Raw genomic sequence first — 24,599 nt, 5'->3', positions numbered from 1 at the left:
CTTTGTTTCTCCTGTGTGCTCTAATCAGACATGCTCCTTTCCCCAAGCTTCAGATTCAGTGCTGTCCTCTGAAGTGCCTTCTGTGGGTGGGGGTCGGGGGGAAGGGAAAGGGGAGAGTCCACATAGTTGGGATTGGGGCCAGCCCCATTATATGATTTGTAATGACTTTGAGATACTTTGATGCTTTATTAAGAATCTCAAAATGTCGGCCCCAGTCACTGAGCCGCCGCCGAGGACTCAGCAGCCTCCCCCTCGAGCCCCCTCGTTTCCCGATGCTCCATCCCCCCTGCCCGCCTTCTCCAGCCGCCGCCTTCCGCAGGCCGTTTCCACCGAGGAAAAGGAATCGTATCGTATGTCCGCTATCCAGAACCTCCACTCTTTCGACCCCTTTGCTGATGCAAGTAAGGGTGATGACCTGCTGCCTGCGGGGACAGAGTATTATATCCATATAAGAATTCAACAGCGCAACGGCAGGAAGACCCTGACCACTGTCCAAGGGATCGCTGATGACTACGACATAAAGAAGCTAGTGAAGGCCTTTAAGAAGAAATTTGCCTGCAATGGTACTGTGATTGAGCATCCAGAATATGGAGAAGTGATTCAGCTCCAGGGTGACCAGCGCAAGAACATATGCCAGTTCCTTGTAGAGATTGGACTGGCTAAGGACGACCAGCTGAAGGTTCATGGGTTTTAAGTGCTTGTGGCTCACGGAAGCTTAAGTGAGGATTTCATTGCAATGAGTAGAAAAATTCCCTCTGTCCCTTGTCACAAGTTTAAAACCTCACAGCTTGTATGATGTAACCATTTGGGGTCCACTTTTAACTTGGACTAGTGTAACTCCTTCATGCAATAAACTGAAAAGAGCCAAAAAAAAAAAAGAATCTCAAAATGTCAGTTTCTCCATGTTTCAAAAATACAACTGTCAATTATTTCAGAAATGGTAAAATCAGGTTTGGTTTGGTTTTCTCTTCACAGGAGATACTTGGGCTGGGATTCACACACATACAGTTTCAGCCTACAGTAATTTGGAAAAAAGAATTAGGATGGACAGAAACTGATTGTGTTGACTGAAGCACATCGAGGTCAGAATTTAACGACATAGTGAGACTACCGGTCCTTCTGAGATTGATTTCAACTTGTCACCGGTGTGATTTCTTTCTCCCCTGTCTTCTCAGGAAGAACATGGGCTTTTAATTTTTAGGATCTGCCCTCTAGGAAAATAAGAGGCATGCGACCTAGTTGCTGAAGTGTCCTTAAAGTGGTTCTCTACATGGGTGAATTGGGAAACTCCAAACGCAAGAGCAAACAAACACTTGGCATTCCTTGCACCTGCTCCAGTGGAAAAGACTGTCTCCCATGTACCCTGAGCTCCCTCTGCTGCCCAATTAGTGTTGTGATGCTTGAGATGTTTGACCATTAAGCCTTCATTGTGTCTCCTGGTATGTTTCCTACATTTTACATGTCAGTGTCCTCAGGTTTCATATTAAAACACATGCAGCTGGTTGAGCTATAGTGGTTGCAATGCATCAATATGTGAAAACTTAGTTGTTGCTAAGACTCATCACAAGGCTTCTGTGCCATCTAATACAGGTTGTGTTTCCCAGAGCCTTTTAGATCTAGAAACTTGATATCTTCAGACCTGGAAGCTAGACATAGCACTTTGAGACATAGCACATAGCTTTCCCAACTCATGACTGGTCTGTAGCAGGACTACCTGCACGATCACACCTAGAAATAAGGGGGAAATATAATTTAAAACCATTCTAAGATGAAAAGCACTGCTTTTGACATGAAGGTGCTTACAGGGTAGGACATTCATGTCACCAAGAAGAATCCAGAAGGGTGTCACCTCCACAGACATCTATGATTAATATGGTAAGGATGAAGGCCTAAGAAGCCTGACTTTCATGTGTGACTTGGAGCTCTGTTACCACATTTTACTGTAGGTGATTCACATGTGCTGTGCTTATGGAAGCAGAAAGAGGATGGCTCTGAGTAGGAGCAGTAATGGCCTCTAGAGGGGATTTTCCAGACCCCTGTTATGCAAGGTCAATCTCTACCCTTCATCATTTGCACTGACTGTGGACAAACAAGTCCTTCCTGAAAACCATGTGTAGATTTGTAGAAATGCAGGCAGTTGGCCTGAGGTGTGAGCCATAATGAAGGGAATTCCTGGGGATACTATTGTCCTAGGAATGTTCCACTTTCTCTCTGGGCAGCCCAGTTCTACCCTTAGGACAGAGCCCATGAGATGTGCAGGCTGTTGAGTTAAAGTGGATGGTAAAATGTTGAACATTTTTGAGTGTCCACTTTTCTTAAAAACAAAGCAAAACACTTTATTGGCACTTTTCCACTTATCATATAATTCAATACTTCAACCATATCAAGAAGAGTTGTATAATCTGTACCACAGTCAATTATAGAACAATTTCTCCCCCTCCGTAATCAGTATTCATGTAACATATTTCACATACTTGCAAAAATGTATACAACAAAACTTTCACCAGTTCAACAACTTCTACATGTGTAATTCAGTGCCATTGAGTATTCTTTTCATGTTTTACCACCATTACTATCCCCCTTCATATTGTTCTACCGTCATTAACGTTAATTCACTGCCCCCTAAGCAAAAACTCTTCCCCTTCACACATGCTAACCATAGATCAAGCTTTGCTCGCTTTCCTTCTTTTCTTTCGTTAGTAATGTTCCTGATATAACATTCATATTTCCATACTTAAAACGCTTCTAAAAAAGAATTGTAAGCCCATCATCAAAATAAGCTTAATGCTCCCTCCTGTCTCACAGATCCACTGATTGCTCCCCAATTCCCCTCCCCCTTCCTTATAAACCATTGCCTCAGTTATTGTCTCTATGGATCCACTTCTTCTTTACTTCCAAACAGGGAGACAGTAACAAAAACAATTAAAAACAAAGATAAAATGAAACATAAAGAAAAGTAATAACATAAAGATAAAAATAAGTAAGGTAGGAAACAAATAGAAAAGGTTCCTACTTCTCTTTTCCTGCCTTCCTCTTCATCTGCCTCCATGGTTGTTGTGGTAGTTGCATAATCTGTTGTCAATTTGAGAGTTAATAGTGAAGGGGTGGAGTTTAGTCTGTCAATCCGGGTGCATTTTGATGACATCATTTGAGGCGCTGAGGAGATAAATAGCTCGCCGGAGGCAGGACACAGGTTCACGCCCTGTGAGACATTCCTGAGAACAAGACACATGGAGCTACACTAGAGCCCTGGAGCTGAAAGAGCCACGTGGAGACCCCTGACAGGATTGAGATGTTTCCACCTCCACTGGATCCAAAAGACTTTCCACCCTCTGGCATGTGGTCTTCCTGCAGTTGGCATGATTGCATATGTTGCGTGAGTATGAAGAGAAATTTATAGTCTAGCATCGGATATGTGGGTTAATAACAGACTTAGGGAGTTGAACTGGACTGGGCTGGTATGCTTTCTTAATGCACAATTGCTCTTTGATATAAAGTTCTATCTTATATACATTTATGTCTATGAATTTGTTTTTCTAGTCCTCCCAGACCAATACAGTTGTAGGGTTTCACATGTTCACTTTCCAGGCACTCGGTAGAGGTACCCATGATTTATGACAAGGTGTAGCTAGATCTATCCTCTAGTTGATCATATTCTGTGTACAGGATCTTTACATGGCTCTGCTCAATACTTACCTTCATTGGAAAATCAATGAAGATAAGGGTATTACAGCAAAGTGTGGTGAAAAAAGCAGATGGTGCCAGGCTATCAATTATCTGGGGTCTTAAAGAATTGTCTTCAAACAAGCAGCCATCTAAGTGAGGTTTCAAGTAATTCCAAAATGAAGAAGCACACCAGCATGTGTGATCCAAAAATAGTGACAATTAAATTCAAATATGATGAAGGAAAAAGATTCAGAGCTCAAATTATGAACATCCAATTTGTTGAAGTGTAGGTGAACAGTGAGAACTCAAAAAAAATCTAGCTGAAGGATATCTAGGCATAGCAAACCTCTGGCAGATCCCTTTGAAAAGCTTTACTATCAGAGATGATTGTTACCTTCATCATGGTGGATTGGACCATGGCATAACGTGATAATTGGTCAGTTGACCCACCTCTTGATCCAACCAGAATTTGTCCTAAGGTAAAATATTTCTCACTTGTTCCATGACGAATTTTTTTTGCTGAACTTTAAAATATTGATGGTAGTCTTTCCTTTCTTTAAAACTCTTTATTTTAATTTTTATCTTAATATTATTATTTTCTTCTTGCTGTTTTATTTATTTATTTGTTGTTGTTTTTGGGTTTCCAAATTTGTAAAGCACAGACAGTGCAGATCCATAGAGACAATAACTGATACAATGGTCTGTTGGGCCCTTGGGGAGCAGAGGAGTAGGAAGGGTGAGGACATTTTGGGAGCAAACAATGACTGTGGGAGGGGGAGGCATTATAATAATTCATTATGATATATATGCATATATATATTTAAAAACACTTAAAATATTTAGCTATGAGAGTGTATGATATGTGAATATTATATACATCTATTTTTTAAAAAGAAAGATTAACCAGTGGTTGCCATGGGTGAAGGAGATAGGTTTGTTGATTAGGGGATGTTCATTTTATATTAGTGGTGGCGGGATAATTTTGAAAAGGATATCAATAATGGTTGTAAACATGAAGAGTATAATCAAAGACACTCAATTGTACATATATTAGTGGTTGAATTGGAGAATGTTTTGCTGTGTACATTTTGCCAAAATAAAAATGATATGAACAGCAAAGAAGAAAATTTTAATCGATATTGATAATGATTGTATGCCCCCCACTTTTTAAAAAAGAAACATCTTTATTAATACAGTATTTGATTGTCTTCTCTCTGTCAAACCATGATCCCATTTCATGTGTTACCTAGACATGTGTTACCACCCTACCAAATTGAACATCAGAGATAATGACCAAGACTTCCTGTTTTATAGCTTTGACTATATAATGAGAAATGTAAAGTATAATGAGAATTGTGTATGTGCGTGCATATATATACATATATGTTGAAAAAAATATATGAAAATCCGTGAAATCAACATTTAAATGATCCCAGACAATAAAATTTCAAAACTAGTTGATATTACACAGTAGAAAGATTGTATATATATTTGAAAGTGAGTGACTAACCTCATGAACCCGTGTGGAGTGATGGATTGCTTTTATATGGCCTTTCTGTTCACTGCTTTGTCCTTACCAATAAAAGAATGGGTAAGGCTATGCAAATAGGGTGGGGGGACACCACACACACACACACACACACACACCACACACACACACACACCCACCCCCACCCACCCCCCCACCCCTTTTTTACGGAAAGTAACACATGCTTGCATTTTGTACGGATAGGATCTAAGCATGGCGGCCTCCAGCAAAGTCTGTGAAGGGCGGGGCCGGAAGTGCGTGTATTTGGGCCTTTTGCGACCGCCGTAGTCACGCGCTGCGTTCCCGTCGCGCCGGTAGCTGTGGCGGGAGTTTGAGGAGCGTCCTGCGCACCGGCGGGGCGGTGGAGCCTTTGGGAAGTAAGTGTAAGTTGTCGGGACGACGGTGAGAGAGGAGAACAAGTGCGTTTCTGTCTCTGAAACAGGGCGAGCGACGCGCGGACGTGTGGCGTCAGGACCCGGGCTCCTGAGGGCGAGGCGGAGCAGAGAAGCTCGGTGGGCAGCAGGCGGGAGCTATGTTTTCTGGGGTCCGACGGGGAGAGCGCCCACGCACAATCGCTAGGCTGTTCTGCCCGTCAGGGCCAGAGGGCTTTGCGCCTCTCCCTGAACGACAGAATTCACTGGGTGGACAACCGTTTATAATTGTATTAGAGCTTCTTAAATTCTGAGCGCTCCAATTTGCAAAAAGTGGTGGCCTCCTTGGTTACAGATTGGGCTGCTGACTGCAAGGTCAGCAGTTCAGAAATACAAGCCACACCTGGACAGAAAAGCAGGGTTTCTACTCTTGTCTTGGGAACCCACCCGGGGCAGGTCCAACTGCTCCTAAAGGGTCGCTATAATCGGAATCCACTCGATGGCAGTCAGTGGGGTTTTAGGTTTGGGTTGCTGATGACAGTGATAACTCAGTGTCCATTTGCTGTGTTCCCACTTTGATTAAGCTGCAATTAATTTCTCTCTGATCATTAACCAAGTGTATAGATCATGTCCCCCTCCGGGGGAATGCATTAGAAAGTAGATTGCCTGCACTCCTCTGCAGCCAGCCCTCTCTGGCCTGCCTCGGTGTATGCCTGATGGAGGTCACCTTACTGAGCACAGAACAAGGGACATTGTCGAGTCTTGCCTTGACTGGCTTTGTATGAAGGTCCTGGACCAGTCTTGTAAGTTCTTCTATTGAATAAGGTATATGTCCTAGTCATGGTCCCTTTCCTGCTTCTGAAGTCCCACCTGTACCTGTGATGTATTGATCTGCCACCAGTCATGATCTGTGACATGCTTTTTGTTCTATGCCCTGTTATCCAGGGTCCAGGCTGTGAATCCTCAGGTGTTATTTTGACCTCGTGCTAGTGGTCTCCCTTATCCATCCGGTGTGTGTGTGTGTGTGTGTGTTTGTGTGTGTTTTGTTTTCTCTTACAGTTCAGTAAATCTCCTTAAATTATATTTGGCATAGGGGTAACTTTTGTACCCTAACACATAATTTGGATCCTAAATGACTCAAGATACAGTTCAATTTTGGGACAGCATCTTGACAGCCATACCTGCAGCTAAAGTGCGGCCCTGCAGCCCCTTGGCTTCTGTCCTGAATGGGCAAGTGTTACAAAGGTCTTTTAGTTCTGCAGAGAAGTGCCCACTCTGTCCCTTAGCCTCACAGACCTCTGTGTAGGTTGGCAGATCTGGTTCCCCAGATAAATACTCAGATGTATACTACTTCATGTATTAACCTCCTGCCCAGAGGCACTCAGCTCTCTTGTTCCGTGCCTTGGGAATTGCACTGCTCTGTCTCAGTCTCTTGGTTCTGCTGCCAACATGTCTGTGTTGCTGCTTCTCCCCATCACTTCCTCTTTTGTGTCACAGCTCTCTGTCTTCTACATTGAAGAGTTTCAATGCAAGAATCTGAGATCCAAAAGCCGCTACTCCTGGCTCTCTGGCTCTCTCTCATTTTTTTTTTTTTTGATGGTAGTGAGATCCCAATTTCTGTCTGAGAAATGCCTCAGTTAAACCTAACAGACGTCCAATGTGACTCATTGCCAGGTTGGGTTTTCAGGCAGTTTATTTGCATAGCCCCAAGTCTCAAGGGTAGCAATCTATTGTTTGGCAATTTTCACAATTCTCTTAAACCAAAAAAACCAAACTCATTGCCATCAAGTTAACAGTGACTCATAGCCAGCCTGTATGACAGGGTACAACTGCCCCATGTTGGTTTCCAAGACTGTCACTCTTCAGTGGACTAGAAAGCCATGTCACTCGTGAAAGAAGAAATCCCCAACTTACTTTCTAGGAGAAATTGGTGGTTTCCAACTGCTGACCTTGCTGTTAGAAGCCCAACAGTACCCACTATGCCACCAGATCTCCTTTTCCTCATTCACATTGTCAGATGACACACCCACCTAAACATTTGGAAGGAGTTAAGGGGCCATCGCAAGGAAGACGTAGAGGCAACTCATTGCATTGGGTTACTGCAAATAATGCTACAATAAAATGTTACTTGTCTTGGAGTTCAAAAGTGCACTCATTATGGGGGGACGTATACTTCTACATATATATACACATATATATGAATTTCAAAGTGTAATAGGTGATATATGTGTTTAATATGGAGCTGTGTTTTTTGACAAGTGTAAAGTGTTGGACTGCTAACCCATTAGCTGCCTGTAGTGGCTCTATAGTCTCGGAAACACTATAGAACTGTTCTTCTGTGTCCTATCGTTGCTTATATGTGTAACTCTACTTGATGGTGAGTTTTAAAGTGTTTCTAAAGTGATTGTACAATTTACAGCTCTAGAAAAACAGCTTTCAGTTTTAAATAGTTCTTTATATAGCCCATTTCAATCATCATAAAGGTTCATTGATTTGTCATTCTCCTTGAGAGTCACACAGTAAGGAATTGATATTTCATGTGCTTTGAGGTAGCGGTCCAGGTTTATTGTTTCTTATTTTTGACATGTGTATTTGATTACGCAATCTCTTTATTATAAAGTCATCTTTTATACATAGGTCTGAAAATTATGAGTTTTAGCTTTTATTGCTCATGGTATTAAGATGTTTTCTGTCACTCAATTAGGAGACCGTTAACAGTATTGGGGACTGTGTTAAGAAGACGGACAGGAACACTTACAGCATTTGGACCTAAACTACTCACATTGTATCCTCCCATCAGCCTGCAGATTTTCACCAACCAGCAGCTTAGAGGAAGAAGGAAGAAGTGCCTGGTTTGGGTATTATTATTTCTGGGATGTCCTCCTGAGAGGCTGAAATTCGTGAGCATCATTAGAGCTGATACAGAAAAGACAAACATAGAACATCCCAGTTCCTGGCAGTATTACAAGGACCAAAGAAAATGACCAAGACTCAGGTAATTCTGATGCATTTTTTCCTTTTCTGTATTACCTACTAGAAGTGTAGAAGCCTGTATAATACTGATTCAGTTCACTGGAAAGTGGAAATTTGAAGTAGTAGAAGTTAGAGATGAACTTTGACTCTGACTTCAACATTGGGATGGAGAAGATTAGGAATATGTTGATCACAGGAATAACACTAAACTACTGACATTGAACATAATACATCACTAAGGATTCTTTGGATGATATTAGCTTTCAACTGATAGTTCATTATTTTATGGCCAACCCATGAGAATCATTCAAATTTAACACTATGCTAAGTTTTTAAGGAGAAATAAGATCACTTCTTTAGGAGAGTCCATTATTCCATGGGTTTTTTTTGTCTGAGTGAGTTTCCGTAATGTTTCTTTCTGAAGGTGGTGTTGAATAATATCCCAAACTGCAGCATTCTCATTAATGCCTCTGAAATGGGCCTTGTAGGAATACTAATTTTAAAATGGTTGATGGCTTCTTACTTCCTCTAATTAGAGATGTAGGAGAGCGAACCAACCATCAGCATCAACCCTGATTCATGTGAGGCAGAACTTAAACGTAAATCTACCCTCCAATGGTTTTCCAGTTCTGACAGCAGTTATCTTTACATAGTTCTCTCCTTCGCAGATCATTATTTTTTTCAGTGGCCACATAGAAATTACATGCCAGAATCACAGGCACAAGTTTTATTAAGTAGCAAAATGTAACTTGCTAACAGAATCAATAAGATAGACATTGGGATTCATGTTAAGGAAACATGTAGGCAGATTTGCTCTTCTTCAGAGCAGGCCTGTTCTCTGTGTCCCTCTCAGACATTGTGCCTTCTGAATATAGGCTCATTTCTTGGTTCCATCTTTATCAGTTCATCTAGATCAGCTCGTTATTGAGATTGTCCTCTTGATCTTGTCGGCTTGTTCCTCGATCTTGGCTGGAAAGCTCTTTGTGGCTCTGTCACTGTGTCCCATGTGCCCTGGTCATTATCTTCATTGGTATAGATCTTGATCCATGAATATTACAGTTCATTTTGCAGGACCAGCAGTAGACCTTCCCTGTGAGGTAGAGCTTCAGGATGCTCCATGATTTGCCCTGCTGTATCTCACAAAACTAAATAGCCATCAAGTAAATAAATCCCTCTTCAAGATGTGGAAGCTGGTGAGTCCCAAATCCATAGGTCAGGTATCACTCTGGAGCAGTGGTTCTCAACCTTCCTAATGCCGCAACCTTTTAATACAGTTTCTCACATTGTGACCCCAAATCATAAAATTATTTTTGTTATTACTTCATAAGTATAATTTTGCTACAGTTATGAATCATACTGTAAGCAGGATGTGTTTTCATTGTTACAAATTGACCGTAATTAAAGCATAGTGATTAATCACAAAACAATATGTAATTATATGTTGTGAAATATTTCTTTCTAATGACAAAAAATGAAATTTTGTTTTGAAGCATGTGTAGCATGGGTAATAGTCTTCACACCCGGTACTCATATGTGGGCGTATCTGCATGTGAGTGGACTTGCCTGAATAACGATAGAGGAGTGGTATCTTGGTTCCTAAGACCATTGGAAATATGTGTGTTCCAATGGTCTTTGGCGACCCCTGTGAAAGTGTCATTCGACCCCCAAAGGGGTTAAGTGCCATAGATTGAGAACCGCTGTTCTGGAAACTTCTCATTGATGTGTTTGCGAAGGCTGATGAACCAGATCACCAGGACAACAGTACACTGCCGCACAAGGTGAAGTTGTTGAATCTGGTCCGATAATAGGTTGCAGGGGCTGAGGAACCCAAATGGGAAGGTCACACAGCAAGCTGTTGACTCATGGAGTGGAGGAAGCTCTCAAGTAAGTTCACACAGGCGGCTCGCAGTTGTCATTCAAAGAAATGGCTCATGAATTTCTGGAAGCTGCAAATCCCTAATCCATGGGTTCCTTCTGAACTGTGTGGCTGCAGGGGCAAACAAACCCAAATCAACAGCTCAGATGACAGGCTAATGCCTCACTGTCTCCTCTCAAACCCTGCCTGCAGGCAGTTCTCTCTCTCCCTCTTAATAAGATGGCTTCTTGGGCCAACCTAGCACCTTCCCTGCCTAGGCAAGATTAGGAAGGCTCCAGAGATCCACCCAACAGAACTAGGAGGGGCCCCTTGGGGAGCATGTGGTGAAAGATGGCAAGTTCAAGAGGACCTTGTAATTAAAGTTAAGGTAATTCGGTCCAAAGGTGGCTGAGGAGAATTGGTCCTAAGGTTGTCAAGAGGAGCTTGTCCTAAGGTGGCCTTTAAGAGCTTAGAAAGTTGTTCTGCACTCAGGAAGGGAGATTATGTCTATGAACATTCTGATCTTGGTTCTGAGTTATGGCTTCTTTTTCCTGATCCCGAGTTGTACCTTGTTCATTAATAGACCACTTTTATCTATTGAGTGTTGTGTGACCACAGCAACAGATTATCAAACCCGTAAGTGAGACAGAGTGGTGTGGAAGGACTGACTTTTTTTAGTGTTGACAAAAAATGTTGGAGAGGTGAGGTATGTTTGACCTCCGCCATCTGCCCTATTCCTGATACTTATTGCCACTGAAGGTACCGAGCCTCTTATAATGGTGATGCCGGTAGAAACCCTAATTCCATTTAATAACAAGCAGGTGTTTATCTACTTTGTGTGATTATAAAGCTGAACTATTGCTAGAACATTCAGATAATGTCACTGGAGCTCAAAATTCTAATTTTATGAGTGGGTGCATTATTTTCGGACACTGGGGTCCCCAACACTCCAAAAGTGATCCTCAGGAGTGACATTGCAATTGTGGGAAATATTAAAAGACAGAGAGCAGACAGCCGGACACAGGGGCTCTCTTCCCATGTCAGGCCTGAGAGAGTGAATATATTTTCCAATGGGTATATATAATGGAGCTTACAGACCTTTCCATAAGGCATTCGTGTCATGCAGTTAGCATGTACATAGTTAATGGGTCATATCTTAAGCGGGTAAGATTATAAACAAGCAAGATGCTGAGTTACCATCTTGACCTAGTGTTAGTTGACTTCAAACCGGCCCTGTGCCCTCTCCAGGGATTTCCTGCATTTATGTTGGGCTGGCTCTAGAGCCTGATTGTTCAGACCTACAGATAACTTTCAGGCATAATTAAGTAGCCAGGCACAGAAATGATTCATTTACTATGGGAGCTTCTTTAAATCTGCTCCTTAATGTACAGCTAGCTATTGTTGGGGGCACATTATTTGACCTGGAGAATGTATATTTGAAAACATTTATTTCTCAGAACACTGGAGATCTTTCTAAAAATAGGCCTAGTTTTCTGGGCCGATGGTCGTGAATGTAGAAATAAGGTAAGTATATTGTCTACCATGTCCTCAGTTAATGACACATTATGGAATGAGCTACCACAATAGTTTTTATTACTGTTTTGCTTTCTTTACTGTAAGATATATTTTTAAAATCTTCAAATGTAAAATACTCCATTAAATAAACTCCCCTTACTACAGGAACCACTGACATTCAACGATGTGGCTGTGAAGTTCACCCGGGAGGAATGGCAGCTCCTGAACCCTGCTCAGAAAACCCTATATAAGGATGTGATGTTGGAGAACTATCACAACCTGGTTTCCATTGGTGAGAAGAAGTCTCAAGTCATTGACCTCGTCACTGGCTTTTCCTGTCTTATGTGTTAAAAACTTTGCGGTGTTTGTGGTATTCTCAAAGAGGTAGATTCTCATTGCATTGTCTCATCCTAGGTTAGTGGGTTAGGTCTTCTACCCTTGAGAGAACACTATTTACTTTGTTCCTTTGAACGTTATTTTCCTAGAAATACAAAAGTGCATGCTTTGCAAACTTTACGTTAATGTTGGTGTGTAGGATTCTGTAATTTCTCATAACAGGTTATCTACTTGTCACCCCAGAAGCTTTCTCTCAATTGGAACAAGAGAACTGTGTTTGGTATTAGAAGCAAACTATAGTGGAATTTTCTCAGATGCGTTGTCAAAATACCTTAAGGGGAATTGGTGGGGTAGTTGATTGAACAGGGAGAAGGCCTCCTATCTATGATAGGGGTCCGAAAGTGCTACTTTGAATGTGAGAGTTCACTTGTCCAAGATGTTGAGAGAAGTACACCTGTAGCTCTAATGAGATTAGATTTCCATTTTCTTGTTTTATACTATTGTATGTTTGCTTCCATAATTTTCTTTAACATTCTGAAATTTTCCCTTCTTTTATGTTTCCACTTTACTATGAAAATCTTTCTTGCATACCTCTCCAAACAGAGAACTCTGAATTTGTAACTGTCCTCTGAATACAGCACATTCCTCCCATACTGAGTCAGAATGGATTGCCATTTGCAGTATGCAGCACCATCTTGAATCTTGAGCTCCCACCATAAACGGGTCTCCTTTCTGCTTCCTTAGCTTCCCCCCTTGGAGTTTCTTTAAAGGTTTTGGTGTCCATTTTCTCATTTGTTGCCCTGTTCCTTTAAACTTTTCTTCATGTAGATGATATCAGTTCTTTTTTTGTTTTCTTAGAGAGATGGTCAAATTGCCTTCTCTGCTGGAATTCTTTAACAGACATGTTTCTCCATATTTTATTCCTCTTGTTAAAACACATTTATGACTTCTGTTATTTTTAGGTATTTAAAATCGTCTTCCTAGCAAGAAAATTGTTATCAGCTTAGAACATACTTTAGCACCGTACCTTCAATATTTTTGTACCTGTAAGATTTTTATTTTAAGTTGTCTATACCTCTAGTAATTTTCTAAGTGGAAAGGGCATTTTTAACATCGTGTATTCTTGCTTTTTTCATTACGCACATGTCTGCTGTAGATCCCTTAGTATACAGTTTGCCTTCCTTAGGCCCACTACTTCTTAACAGGTCCAATACACGACAGATGACCGTTGCTGCTTGTAAAGAACATTTTTGCAAGATATTCCAATAGATTTTATTAGTTATTCAAACAATGCATAGTATATTCAATATTGCTCTCTTTTCTGTCTTTTGAGTAGCCTTTTGGTTTCCATATGGAAGTTGGCTTTCATGTCATCGCACATCCCATCTGGTTTCTGTCATTAGTCTTCAGTCAGTCTTTTATTCCCCAAGTTTATTCTTTACATAGTCTCTAAACTTTGTGCTCTAGCTACTTTGGATAGCTTCTACTTGGATTTGAGCAATTTATGATCTGTTCCATAGTTAACCCATGGGCGTGTTTTGACTAATAAAGCATCTCCACCATTTTTTTCTTTAGATGTGGTTGATTTGATTTTCATTTGTTCCATTCCGAAAGATCCATATGTGTAGTTTCCATTTCTGGTGTTTAATAAGGAATTTGCTATGAATTCATCATTAGTCTCAAAATTTTATCAGTAAACTTGCGCGTCATCTCTATTACTAAGATCACATTTTCCAACTACTGATACTTTCCCCAAATTTTACATTCATCAGTGTACATGATTGTATGGTTGATCAATGTCAGGCTGAAAAATTCATGTAAATTGTGCAGTATATTTTTAAAAATATTTTATTGGGAGCTCTTATAGATATCATAACTTCCAGTAGTTCAATTACATGGAGCAGTACTGTACAATTGCTACCACAGTACATTTTCTTCTTAAATTCCTTGATGTCAGCTCTCCTTTAACCCCTCTCCCCTCAATTTCTTTATTGTGGAAAACAGAACCTGGATGAAAGTGTGATCAGCCTTATCTCTACACTCCTGACCATAGGGCTTGGGAGACCAGTACTAGTGTTGGAAGAAAACTTCCACAAGCTCCAAAGCTTGAACTGCTAATGCACAATCTTCAGATAGAGTTTTCCCCAGAACTGTCCTCCAGTAAGATGTTAGTGTACAGCTGCTACAGGCGCCTGACTTCTTGCTACTCAGCTGAAAGATGCCTAGCTTTAAAAGCAATCAGGTTCCCTTTGTTGCTGTCACTTAAGGAATCAACTATCCCTTTGTCTCTTTAATGCCCCCTGGATTGGTCCTAAGGGACAGTTGTGTAATTGAAGGGCAGATATAAATAGGTTTTGTATTCTTTCACCAGTTTATGTAAACTCAGGGCATGCAGCTCCCATCCCCACTCACCGCCCCCCCACCCCACCCCCGCCTACACACACACAGGCAGACACCTACCTACCTAACAAGGTAGGCGGGATCTTTACCCTGGGGATCCCTGAAATAATTGGATGAGCAACTTAAGACCAGTGCTGAGGGTAGCTGGAGTAGAGTAACTGTCTCCTGAGCAGGGAGAACAATACCAACAACATGTCTGCTTTCGTAGTTAAAGCTGCTGGCAGATAGTAATTAGTCATATGCTTGTATGAAGTATCATTAAGGTAGCACTATAATGAGAGGGTATTGTGGGGATGATTTTTAATTGAGAGAATGTGACTGGGACTCTTCTCCAACTTACAAATCTGAATGCTTCTGCGTTTGCTTTAATTGGTGCACAAAACTAAATAACACTTGTACTAAATGGTCTTGCTTGCAGGCATATGAATATTAGCCTACCACTGACAAAATTATACATCAGGGAAGATATTGCGGTGTTCTTTTGGATAATGAATGTGATGCCAATCTTCTTGAATTTGTCAATCTCAGCCTTATAAACCACTTGATTATCTAGTTAAGAAGAGCTAGTACCAGTCTATTAAAGTTGAATAATACATACACTATCAATTTTTTACCATTCCGTTTTGTCTTGACAACTTGCAAATTTTTCATTATAATATTGCATGTATGCCATTTTCCAATTATTAGAGGATATTTGCAGCTATTTTTTCTCATTTTCAGTTATGCCATGTCAAGCACTGAAGGTCCCCAAAGCTCTTCCTCCATCCACATCATTACTGTTGACTGTACTTTGAGGATTCAGTATTTCCTCAGTGTTATTTCATTGCCATCAAACCTGAGGGGTCCATGTTTGATCACCAGGTCTTCCTCGCCGTCCCTATTTCTGGAGATTCCACTAAGACCTGTGCACCATGGATGGCCCTGCTTGTCTTTGAAACACTGGGTGGCAGTGCTTCTGGCATCACAGCAACCTGCACGCCACCACAGGACAGCACTGTAAGATGAGTGCTGTGAGCTAGAATACAGGCTCCATAAACATAAAGAATGTGTTTCTGTTCCATAATCCTTTTCATATATACCTGTAAAAATGGTTTTCTCCCAAGTAGAATATTCAGCATGTTTCACATTCCCAATTTTGTCTAGTACTTAATTGTTTTTCAGTTAGATTGATGCAATGAAAAATCTAACCTCTACCAACTGGAATTAGCAAGTCTTATCAGTCCTGTGGTCTATTGGTCTCATGTCTTCCTTCTGTTATGTTTGTTGTATGTATTCATGTACCTCTTTAAGCAAATATCAAATCTGTGTCCATTTATCACTTTCATATCCAACCTGATTTCTATAATAACTATTTTTATCATTTGGATTGTTTACATGTTTGTATTTCGTTCAATGGGCAATAAACATTAAGCATAGTGTTTTATTTATATTCATATAAGAGGGTTGTCACTAAAGATCTACTTTGTATCAATGCGTATTTTAAGGGCTGTATTGTAAACCAATATGTTGAAAATAGTCAATGTTCTGTTCTGTTCTTTTATAGGAATCCAGGAAGATGATGATCATTTGCTTGAGCACTTACAATGTGAAAGATGCATGGACAGAATAGAACAATGCTATAAATTTAATACCTATTCTCAGCATAAAAATAATTTTCCTCCAAAGGAAGCTTACGAGATGTTTGAATTACATGAAAAAATTGTAAAATCAGATTTAATCATTCTAGAATTAAATCAGAACAGAAGCAACAAAATACAGAAGTCAGTTGTGCTCAGTGAAGATGAGAAAACTTTTCTCCACATTGAACAAGAGCAATTTTGTACTGAAAGAAAATTCCCTGAGTGTGAACCACCCAGGCTCATGAAGTCACAATGCATTCAGCATCAGGAGTCTGATGAACTTGAGAAACCACACGCAGGCGATAAATGTGGGACAACCTCCATCGAGGACTCTGAATGCAGTCAGCGTGGGCAAAAACTCAAGAAAGTGTTCACACTCAATGAGCATTATCAAAAAAGTCACAAAGGACAAAAGCTATATAAATGTTTGCAATGTGGGAAAACTTTCCACAGTGTGTCATACCTCAAGGGACATCAGGAATCTCATGTGGCAGGCATGTCCTATGTATGCAGTGAATATGGGAAAGGCTTCACCAAGAAGAGTGATCTCACTGCTCATCAGCAAACTTATACTGGAGAGAAACCCCATGTATGTTGTGAATGTGGCAAAGGCTTTAACCAGAAGAGTTCTCTCACTTTTCATCGGCGAACTCATACTGGAGAGAAACCCCACATATGTGGTGAATGTGGAAAAGCTTTTATCAGGAAGTGTATGCTTACTGTTCATCAGCAAACTCATACTGGAGAGAAATCCTATGTATGTGGTCAATGTGGAAAAGCCTTTCTCAGGAAGGATGGTCTCACGGGTCATCAGCGAATTCATACTGGACAGAAACCCCATGTATGTGATGAATGTGGCAAAGGCTTTATCCAGAAGGCTTCTCTCACTGTTCATCAGCGAAATCATACTGGAGTGAAACCCCATGTATGTGGTGAATGTGGAAAAGCCTTTATCAGGAAGACTTTTCTCACTGTTCATCAGCGAACTCATACTGGAGAGAAACCCCATGTATGTGGTGAATGTGGAAAAGCTTTTATCAGAAAGGGTAAACTTACTGAGCATCAGCGAGCTCATACTGGAGAGAAATCCTTTGTATGTGGTCAATGTGGAAAAACCTTTCTCAGGAAGGATGGTCTCACTCTTCATCAGCGAACTCATACTGGAGAGAAACCCCATGTATGTGGTGAATGTGGAAAAGGCTTTATCCAGAAGACTTCTCTCACTGTTTATCAGAGAACTCATACTGGAGAGAAACCCCATGTATGTGGTGAATGTGGAAAAGCCTTTACCTTGAAGTGTACTCTCACTATTCATCAGCGAACTCATACTGGAGAGAAACCCCATGTATGTGGTGAATGTGGAAAAGCTTTTATCAGAAAGAGTAAACTTACTGAGCATCAGCGAGCTCATACTGGAGAGAAACCCCATGTATGTGGTGAATGTGGAAAAGGCTTTAACCGGAAGAGTTCTCTCACTTTTCATCGGCGAACTCATACTGGAGAGAAACCCCACATATGTGGTGAATGTGGAAAAGCTTTTATCAGGAAGTGTATGCTTACTGTTCATCAGCAAACTCATACTGGAGAGAAATCCCATGTATGTGGTCAATGTGGAAAAGCCTTTCTCAGGAAGGATGGTCTCACGGGTCATCAGCGAATTCATACTGGACAGAAACCCCATGTATGTGGTGAATGTGGCAAAGGCTTTATCCAGAAGGCTTCTCTCACTGTTCATCAGCGAAATCATACTGGAGTGAAACCCCATGTATGTGGTGAATGTGGAAAAGCCTTTATCAGGAAGACTTTTCTCACTGTTCATCAGCGAACTCCTACTGGAGAGAAACCCCATGTATGTGGTGAATGTGGAAAAGCTTTTATCAGAAAGGGTAAACTTACTGAGCATCAGCGAGCTCATACTGGAGAGAAATCCTTTGTATGTGGTCAATGTGGAAAAACCTTTCTCAGGAAGGATGGTCTCACTCTTCATCAGCGAACTCATACTGGAGAGAAACCCCATGTATGTGGTGAATGTGGAAAAGGCTTTATCCAGAAGACTGCTCTCACTGTTCATCAGCGAACTCATACTGGAGAGAAACCCCATGTATGTGGTGAATGTGGAAAAGCCTTTACCTTGAAGTGTACTCTCACTATTCATCAGCGAACTCATACTGGAGAGAAACCCCATGTATGTGGTGAATGTGGAAAAGCTTTTATCAGAAAGAGTAAACTTACTGAGCATCAGCGAGCTCATACTGGAGAGAAACCCCATGTATGTGGTGAATGTGGAAAAGGCTTTAACCGGAAGAGTTCTCTCACTTTTCATCGGCGAACTCATACTGGAGAGAAACCCCACATATGTGGTGAATGTGGAAAAGCTTTTATCAGGAAGTGTATGCTTACTGTTCATCAGCAAACTCATACTGGAGAGAAATCCCATGTATGTGGTCAATGTGGAAAAGCCTTTCTCAGGAAGGATGGTCTCACGGGTCATCAGCGAATTCATACTGGACAGAAACCCCATGTATGTGGTGAATGTGGCAAAGGCTTTATCCAGAAGGCTTCTCTCACTGTTCATCAGCGAAATCATACTGGAGTGAAACCCCATGTATGTGGTGAATGTGGAAAAGCCTTTATCAGGAAGACTTTTCTCACTGTTCATCAGCGAACTCCTACTGGAGAGAAACCCCATGTATGTGGTGAATGTGGAAAAGCTTTTATCAGAAAGGGTAAACTTACTGAGCATCAGCGAGCTCATACTGGAGAGAAATCCTTTGTATGTGGTCAATGTGGAAAAACCTTTCTCAGGAAGGATGGTCTCACTCTTCATCAGCGAACTCATACTGGAGAGAAACCCCATGTATGTGGTGAATGTGGAAAAGGCTTTATCCAGAAGACTGCTCTCACTGTTCATCAGCGAACTCATACTGGAGAGAAACCCCATGTATGTGGTGAATGTGGAAAAGCCTTTACCTTGAAGTGTACTCTCACTATTCATCAGCGAACTCATACTGGAGAGAAACCCCATGTATGTGGTGAATGTGGAAAAGCTTTTATCAGAAAGAGTAAACTTACTGAGCATCAGCGAGCTCATACTGGAGAGAAACCCCATGTATGTGGTGAATGTGGAAGAGGCTTTATCCAGAAGCCTTCTCTCACTGTTCATCAGCGAACTCATACTGGACAGAAACCACATAAATGTAGTGAATGTGGCAAAAGCTTCATTCGTAAAGGAAATCTCAAAACTCATCTACAAATTCACAGGAGAAAAACCCTATGTATGTGGTGAGTGTGGCAAAGGGTTTATCCAGAAGACTTCTATCACTGTTCATCGGTGAACTCATACTGGTGAGAAATCCCATGTATGTAGTCAATATGGAAAAGCCTTTCTCAGAAGAATGCACACACTGTTTATCGGCGAACTCATACTGGAGAGAAACCCCATATAAGTAGTGAATGTGGCAAAAACTTCATTCATGAAGGAAATTTGAAAACTCATCTATAAATTCACAGGAGAAAAACCCTATGTAGGTGGTGATTGTGGTAAAGCTTTCAGCCAGATGCAATGCCTTACAGCACATCAGAGATTTCACAAGGAAAGAAGCCCTTTGCTTGAATTAAATGGAACATCAAATGGAACATCTTATATGTGGACGTCAGATCTCATTAAACATGAGAAATTTTCTACAAGAAAACCTTTCATTGGTGTTACTGTAATAAAGTTTTAAAAACAAAGGAAGAGGTGCTGGAGTTTGTCCTGAGCCAAGTGTGTGAACGGACAGTTGTGGCTTACCACATGGGTACCCATGTTATGTGTTGCTGTCCCTCTACTGACATGGCCCACCATTTTGGGGGCAGATGACTTTCCAGACTTCCACAGAATGTATGCTCTTCCAGCTTTCAGTGCCTGAAAGAGAGCTGAACCTGGTGTTTTTGGATAACAGATGTACCAACCAGTAGAGTGCCCACCTAGTTGCCAGTTGTGCCTGCCGCACTTGCATGTTTTTTGTTACCTTCCCCTCCTGCCGGAGACAGCACAGAGTTACCATAAAATAAAAATAAAGAAAAGAGAGGATGTGTGGGAACAATTCATCCTGAGGATGAATGGACCACAGTGAGCTTCAACCTCCACAACCCTGAGATAAGAACTAGATGGTGCCTAGCTTCCACTGCTAATTACTCTAAAGGGATCACAAAAGAGGGTCCTGATTTGAGTGGGAGAAGAAAGTGGAACAAACCAAAATCATAAAATAGATCAGGCTTACTGATCTGATGTAGACTTGGAATCCCCAGATTATGTCCTCTGGTGACTCTTCACTCTTGGATCTGTACTCACTCCTCTGACTCAGATTTCAGCCCAACAATTTACAGGCTCAGAGGGGAAGAATTACATCTGAGAGGTATACACTCCTTAGAACAATCAACTATACTAAATCAAAAGGACAGCATTTGCTTATGGATAAGAACTTTTGAAAACAAGAAGGAATAGGAAAGAAGGATGAATAATATAAAAACACAAGGAGGGCTGAAGTGGGAAGAAGGTTGGTATGTCTCAGGAATTGCAATCAATGTATGAATGTGGCAACCACATACATGTGGTTTCTCTTCAATTTACTCTGTAAAGTTTTGAATCATAAAAAAGTTTTTTAAAAAATTGAAGAGCTCATGTCTCATCAATGCTTTCTTGTAGGGTAGTTACCAGGTAGCTGTAATGAGTGTGTAACAAACTTTTACCTGTGTTTCTAAGTTTTCTTGACGTAAATCTACAAAATGTAAAAGCCTTAAATTCAGTCGAGATGGGAAACTCTCCACTGGTAGTCATATGACATCACATACCAGTGATGTCACGCAGAAGGAAATTTCTGGCAATATACTGACTTCGCAAATACCTCCTTAGTTTCTCTCTGTCAGTAAACTACATTAGGATTTTAACCTCTAAGTCCACTGCACTTGGAAAAAGTAGCAGAAAGGGCACAAGCTCAAGGAAGTATAATCTACAGACATAGCTATTTATATAGATTTTGATATTGAGATATATACCACAGTAAAATACTGGTAAAAAAAAATCTGGCTCAAAGACAATAAAGATATTCCACAGGGTTTAGGCTGCTTTCTTTACTGAGGAAAGGGGAAGTATTTAAATCAGGCTATTCGGAAGGCTTGCTCTACCTGAACTTTGCACATACATTACGGTTACTGTAGTCAGAACAGAGTGGTACTGGCTTAATGACAGATATTCAGACCAATGTAAAAAAGCCGAAGACCAGAAATAAAAACATCAGCATACAGGCAACTTATCTTTGATAAGGGCCCCAAAAATATTAAATGGGAAGCAGATCGCATCTTCAATAAATGGTGCCAGAAAAAATGGATATCTACCTGCAGAAAAATGAAGCAAGACCCTTACCTCACTTTGTACTTTTTCTTTTGAATTCATGTTTTTTGAGAATTTGTTAATAATTATTTGTTTCCTAACACTAGTATTGGCATAGACAATATTTTTTTAGGGTGTTCTAAGAGGAAATTATCGCACAATGTGCACTAGTGAGTATTCATTAGAATGAAAAAATTCAAGATATATCTGAGGGTGTGGACAAAATTTGAGACTCAACATGATCATTTTTTTACTGCATTAAATATTTTTAACTTTGACAACAAATGGCAGTAGGTAGTATCTGGATTGTAAACTGAGGTCTGAGCAATACATAGTGCTCTGAAATCTGCCTGGTGAAAGATAGACAAAACCCATTCCAATGAAAAGAAGGCATGGTCAGATGCATGAAGATTCCCTAGACTCTATGCACAGTGGTCCCTGGAGAAGTGCTGACAAGGTAGGGAAACCACAATTTCTGATAGTAAAGCCTCACTGCCTTCATTCCCTTGTCTCTGCTGAAACCGAGTTTGTCTGTGCTCACAATGACCTCCCATCACTGTGTATCTTGCACAGTAATACATGGCTGTGCTCTCAGGATTCACAGAGCTCAGTTTTTAAATAAACATGGCTCTGGGCAGTGTCCCTGGTGATGCTGACTCAGTACTGGAGAGCTGGATTATACTTCGTGCCCCCCATTCTCCCATATTATCCCAATCCACTCCAGACCCTTTCCTGGAGTCTGGTGGACTCAGGTCACATGATAGCTGGTTAAAGAGAATCTAGAGACAGCACAAGTGAGAGACAGGGTCTGTGAGGGCATCACTAGTCCAGGGCCTGACTCTTGTAGCTGCACCTGGGCCTGTACAGCTGGGGATAGAGAGAAACACAGTGAGTCATGTGCTTGGATGCTGCACTCCCAGACTTCATGTCTGACTCCCTGAACCACTCACCTCCCTGAGTTGCCAGAAAGAGGAAAACCCACACATGCTTCTTGTTCATGTGGATAAGATCCGTGACACCCAGAAAATGCTCTCCTGGTGAGAAGGAATATGAATTTAAGTCCATGCGTGCTGTGGTTTCATTTGGGTTCTAGTCAGGCATTTGCGTGTGGGAGGTGAATGGTATGTAAAGGTAGAAAGGGCTGAATGGGGTCCCTGCCTCTGGCACTCACACTAGAAAAGCGATGCTGGTGGAGTCCTTGGGAGAACACAGCCCTCTCTGAGGTCTTCACTCTACCAGTCATGCGGACAGCTGTGCAGATTTTAAGTTGAATGTAGCTTTACATCCATTACCATCAGAAGTACACAGATGATCTGGTGAAATTAAAGACAGTCTCTATCCTTACCAAGCAATGGAATCAAGACTAAGCCTACCTGAATCTTGTCATTCCTTTGCCCATGTAGGGCAACAAGTATATGTCATCCCTAAAACTCCTTTCCCCTATAACGTTCCAGAATATTTGGGAAGGGATAAAAGACACTTTGTTATATTCTATATTTAATATTGGAATAAAAGTGTTTCCTAACAAGTTTATTTGTGGGGTTACAGGAACCCACAGAAATCAAAAGAAGGTCGTTTTTCTTCCCATGGATTAGTACCCTATGTGGGTGATGGGTATTCTGAGCCCCCTGCTGACAGCAACCCATCACATACAGGAGAGGTGTTTCCTGGGCTTACACTGTCTTCCAACTTCTGTGGGGCACACAGTAACATTTTCTCTGGTCATAAGCATTCAGACGATTGGTCAGGAGTGTTACCTGGAGTTGTCTCTGCCGATTTCCAAACACGGGGAGTGGAGCTTCCATAGTGGTCAGCACAGCAGCTTTAACTGCAGTCTCTATCCAGGCTCCTGTGGGGCCTTAGCACCCCTGCAAGTCAACTTTCTCCCTGAGGTTATTATTTTTTAAACATTTTATTAGGGGCTCATATAATTCTTATAATCCATACATATAAATACATCAATTGTATAAAGCACATCTGTACATTCTTCACCCTAATCATTTTCAAAGCATTTGCTCTCCATTTAAGCCCTTTGCATCAGGACTTTTTTTTCCCCCTCCCTCCCTGCTCCCGCCTCCCTCAGGAGCCCTTGATAATTTATGGATTATTATTTTGTGATATCTTGCCCTATCCGGCGTCTCCCTTCACCTCCTTTTCTGTTGTCCGTCCCCCAGGGAGGAGGTCACATGTAGATCCTTGTAATCGGTCCCCCCTTTCCAACCCACTCACCCTCTACACTCCCAATATCACCCCTCACACCCCTGGTCCTTAAGGTATCATCCACCCTGGATTCCCTGTGCCTCCAGCTCCTATATGCACCCGTGTACAACCTCTGCTCTATCCAGACTTGCAAGGTAGAATTGGGATCATGGTAGTTGGGGGGAGGAAGCATTTAAGAACTGGGGGAAAGATGTATTCTTCATTGGTGCTACATCGCACCCTGACTGACCCATCTCCCCTAGACCCCTCTGTGAGGGGATCACCAGTGGCCGACATAAGGGCTTTGGGTCTCCACTCTGCACTTCTCCCTTCATTCACTATGGTAAGATTTTTTCTTTTTATGATGCCTTATACCTGATCCCTTTTGCCACCTCGTGCTTGCACGGACTGGTGTGCTTCTTCCATGTGGGCTTTGTTGCTTCTGAGCTAGATGGCCGCTTGTTCACCTTCAAGCCTTTAAGACCCCAGACACTATCTCTTTTGATAGCCAGGCAACATCAGCTTCCTTAACCGTATTTACTTGTTCACACATTTTGGCTTCAGCAGTTGTGTCGGAGGGGGGAGCACCATAGAATGCCAATTTAGTAGAATAAAGTATTCATGCATTGAGGAAGTGCTTGAGTAGAGGCCCAAGGTCCTTCCGCCACCTTAATACTAAAACTATAAATATAGACACACAGATCTATTTCCCCATCCTTGAGGTTATTTTTATCTCTGATTCCTCAGTGTGAAAAGCTTTAGAGGT

General features: G+C 41.4%; 1 protein-coding gene across 1 annotated transcript; it reads left to right on the top strand.

The window, feature by feature from the left end:
* The first annotated feature begins 202 nt into the window (after positions 1 to 202).
* On the top strand, positions 203 to 24,595 carry LOC142443162 (uncharacterized). Its single transcript, XM_075544704.1, has 5 exons — positions 203 to 401; positions 4,917 to 5,023; positions 12,074 to 12,200; positions 16,188 to 17,104; positions 24,581 to 24,595. The coding sequence occupies exons 1-5, from the start codon at positions 203 to 205 to the stop codon at positions 24,593 to 24,595; spliced, it is 1,365 nt and encodes a 454-aa protein (XP_075400819.1).
* The last annotated feature ends 4 nt before the right edge of the window (positions 24,596 to 24,599 follow it).

This window comes from Tenrec ecaudatus, chromosome 3 (assembly GCF_050624435.1).
Source record: "Tenrec ecaudatus isolate mTenEca1 chromosome 3, mTenEca1.hap1, whole genome shotgun sequence".
NCBI classification, from domain to species: domain Eukaryota; kingdom Metazoa; phylum Chordata; class Mammalia; order Afrosoricida; family Tenrecidae; genus Tenrec; species Tenrec ecaudatus.
Note: the sequence above shows the minus strand (reverse complement) of the source record. Positions and strands in the feature narration are given on the sequence as shown.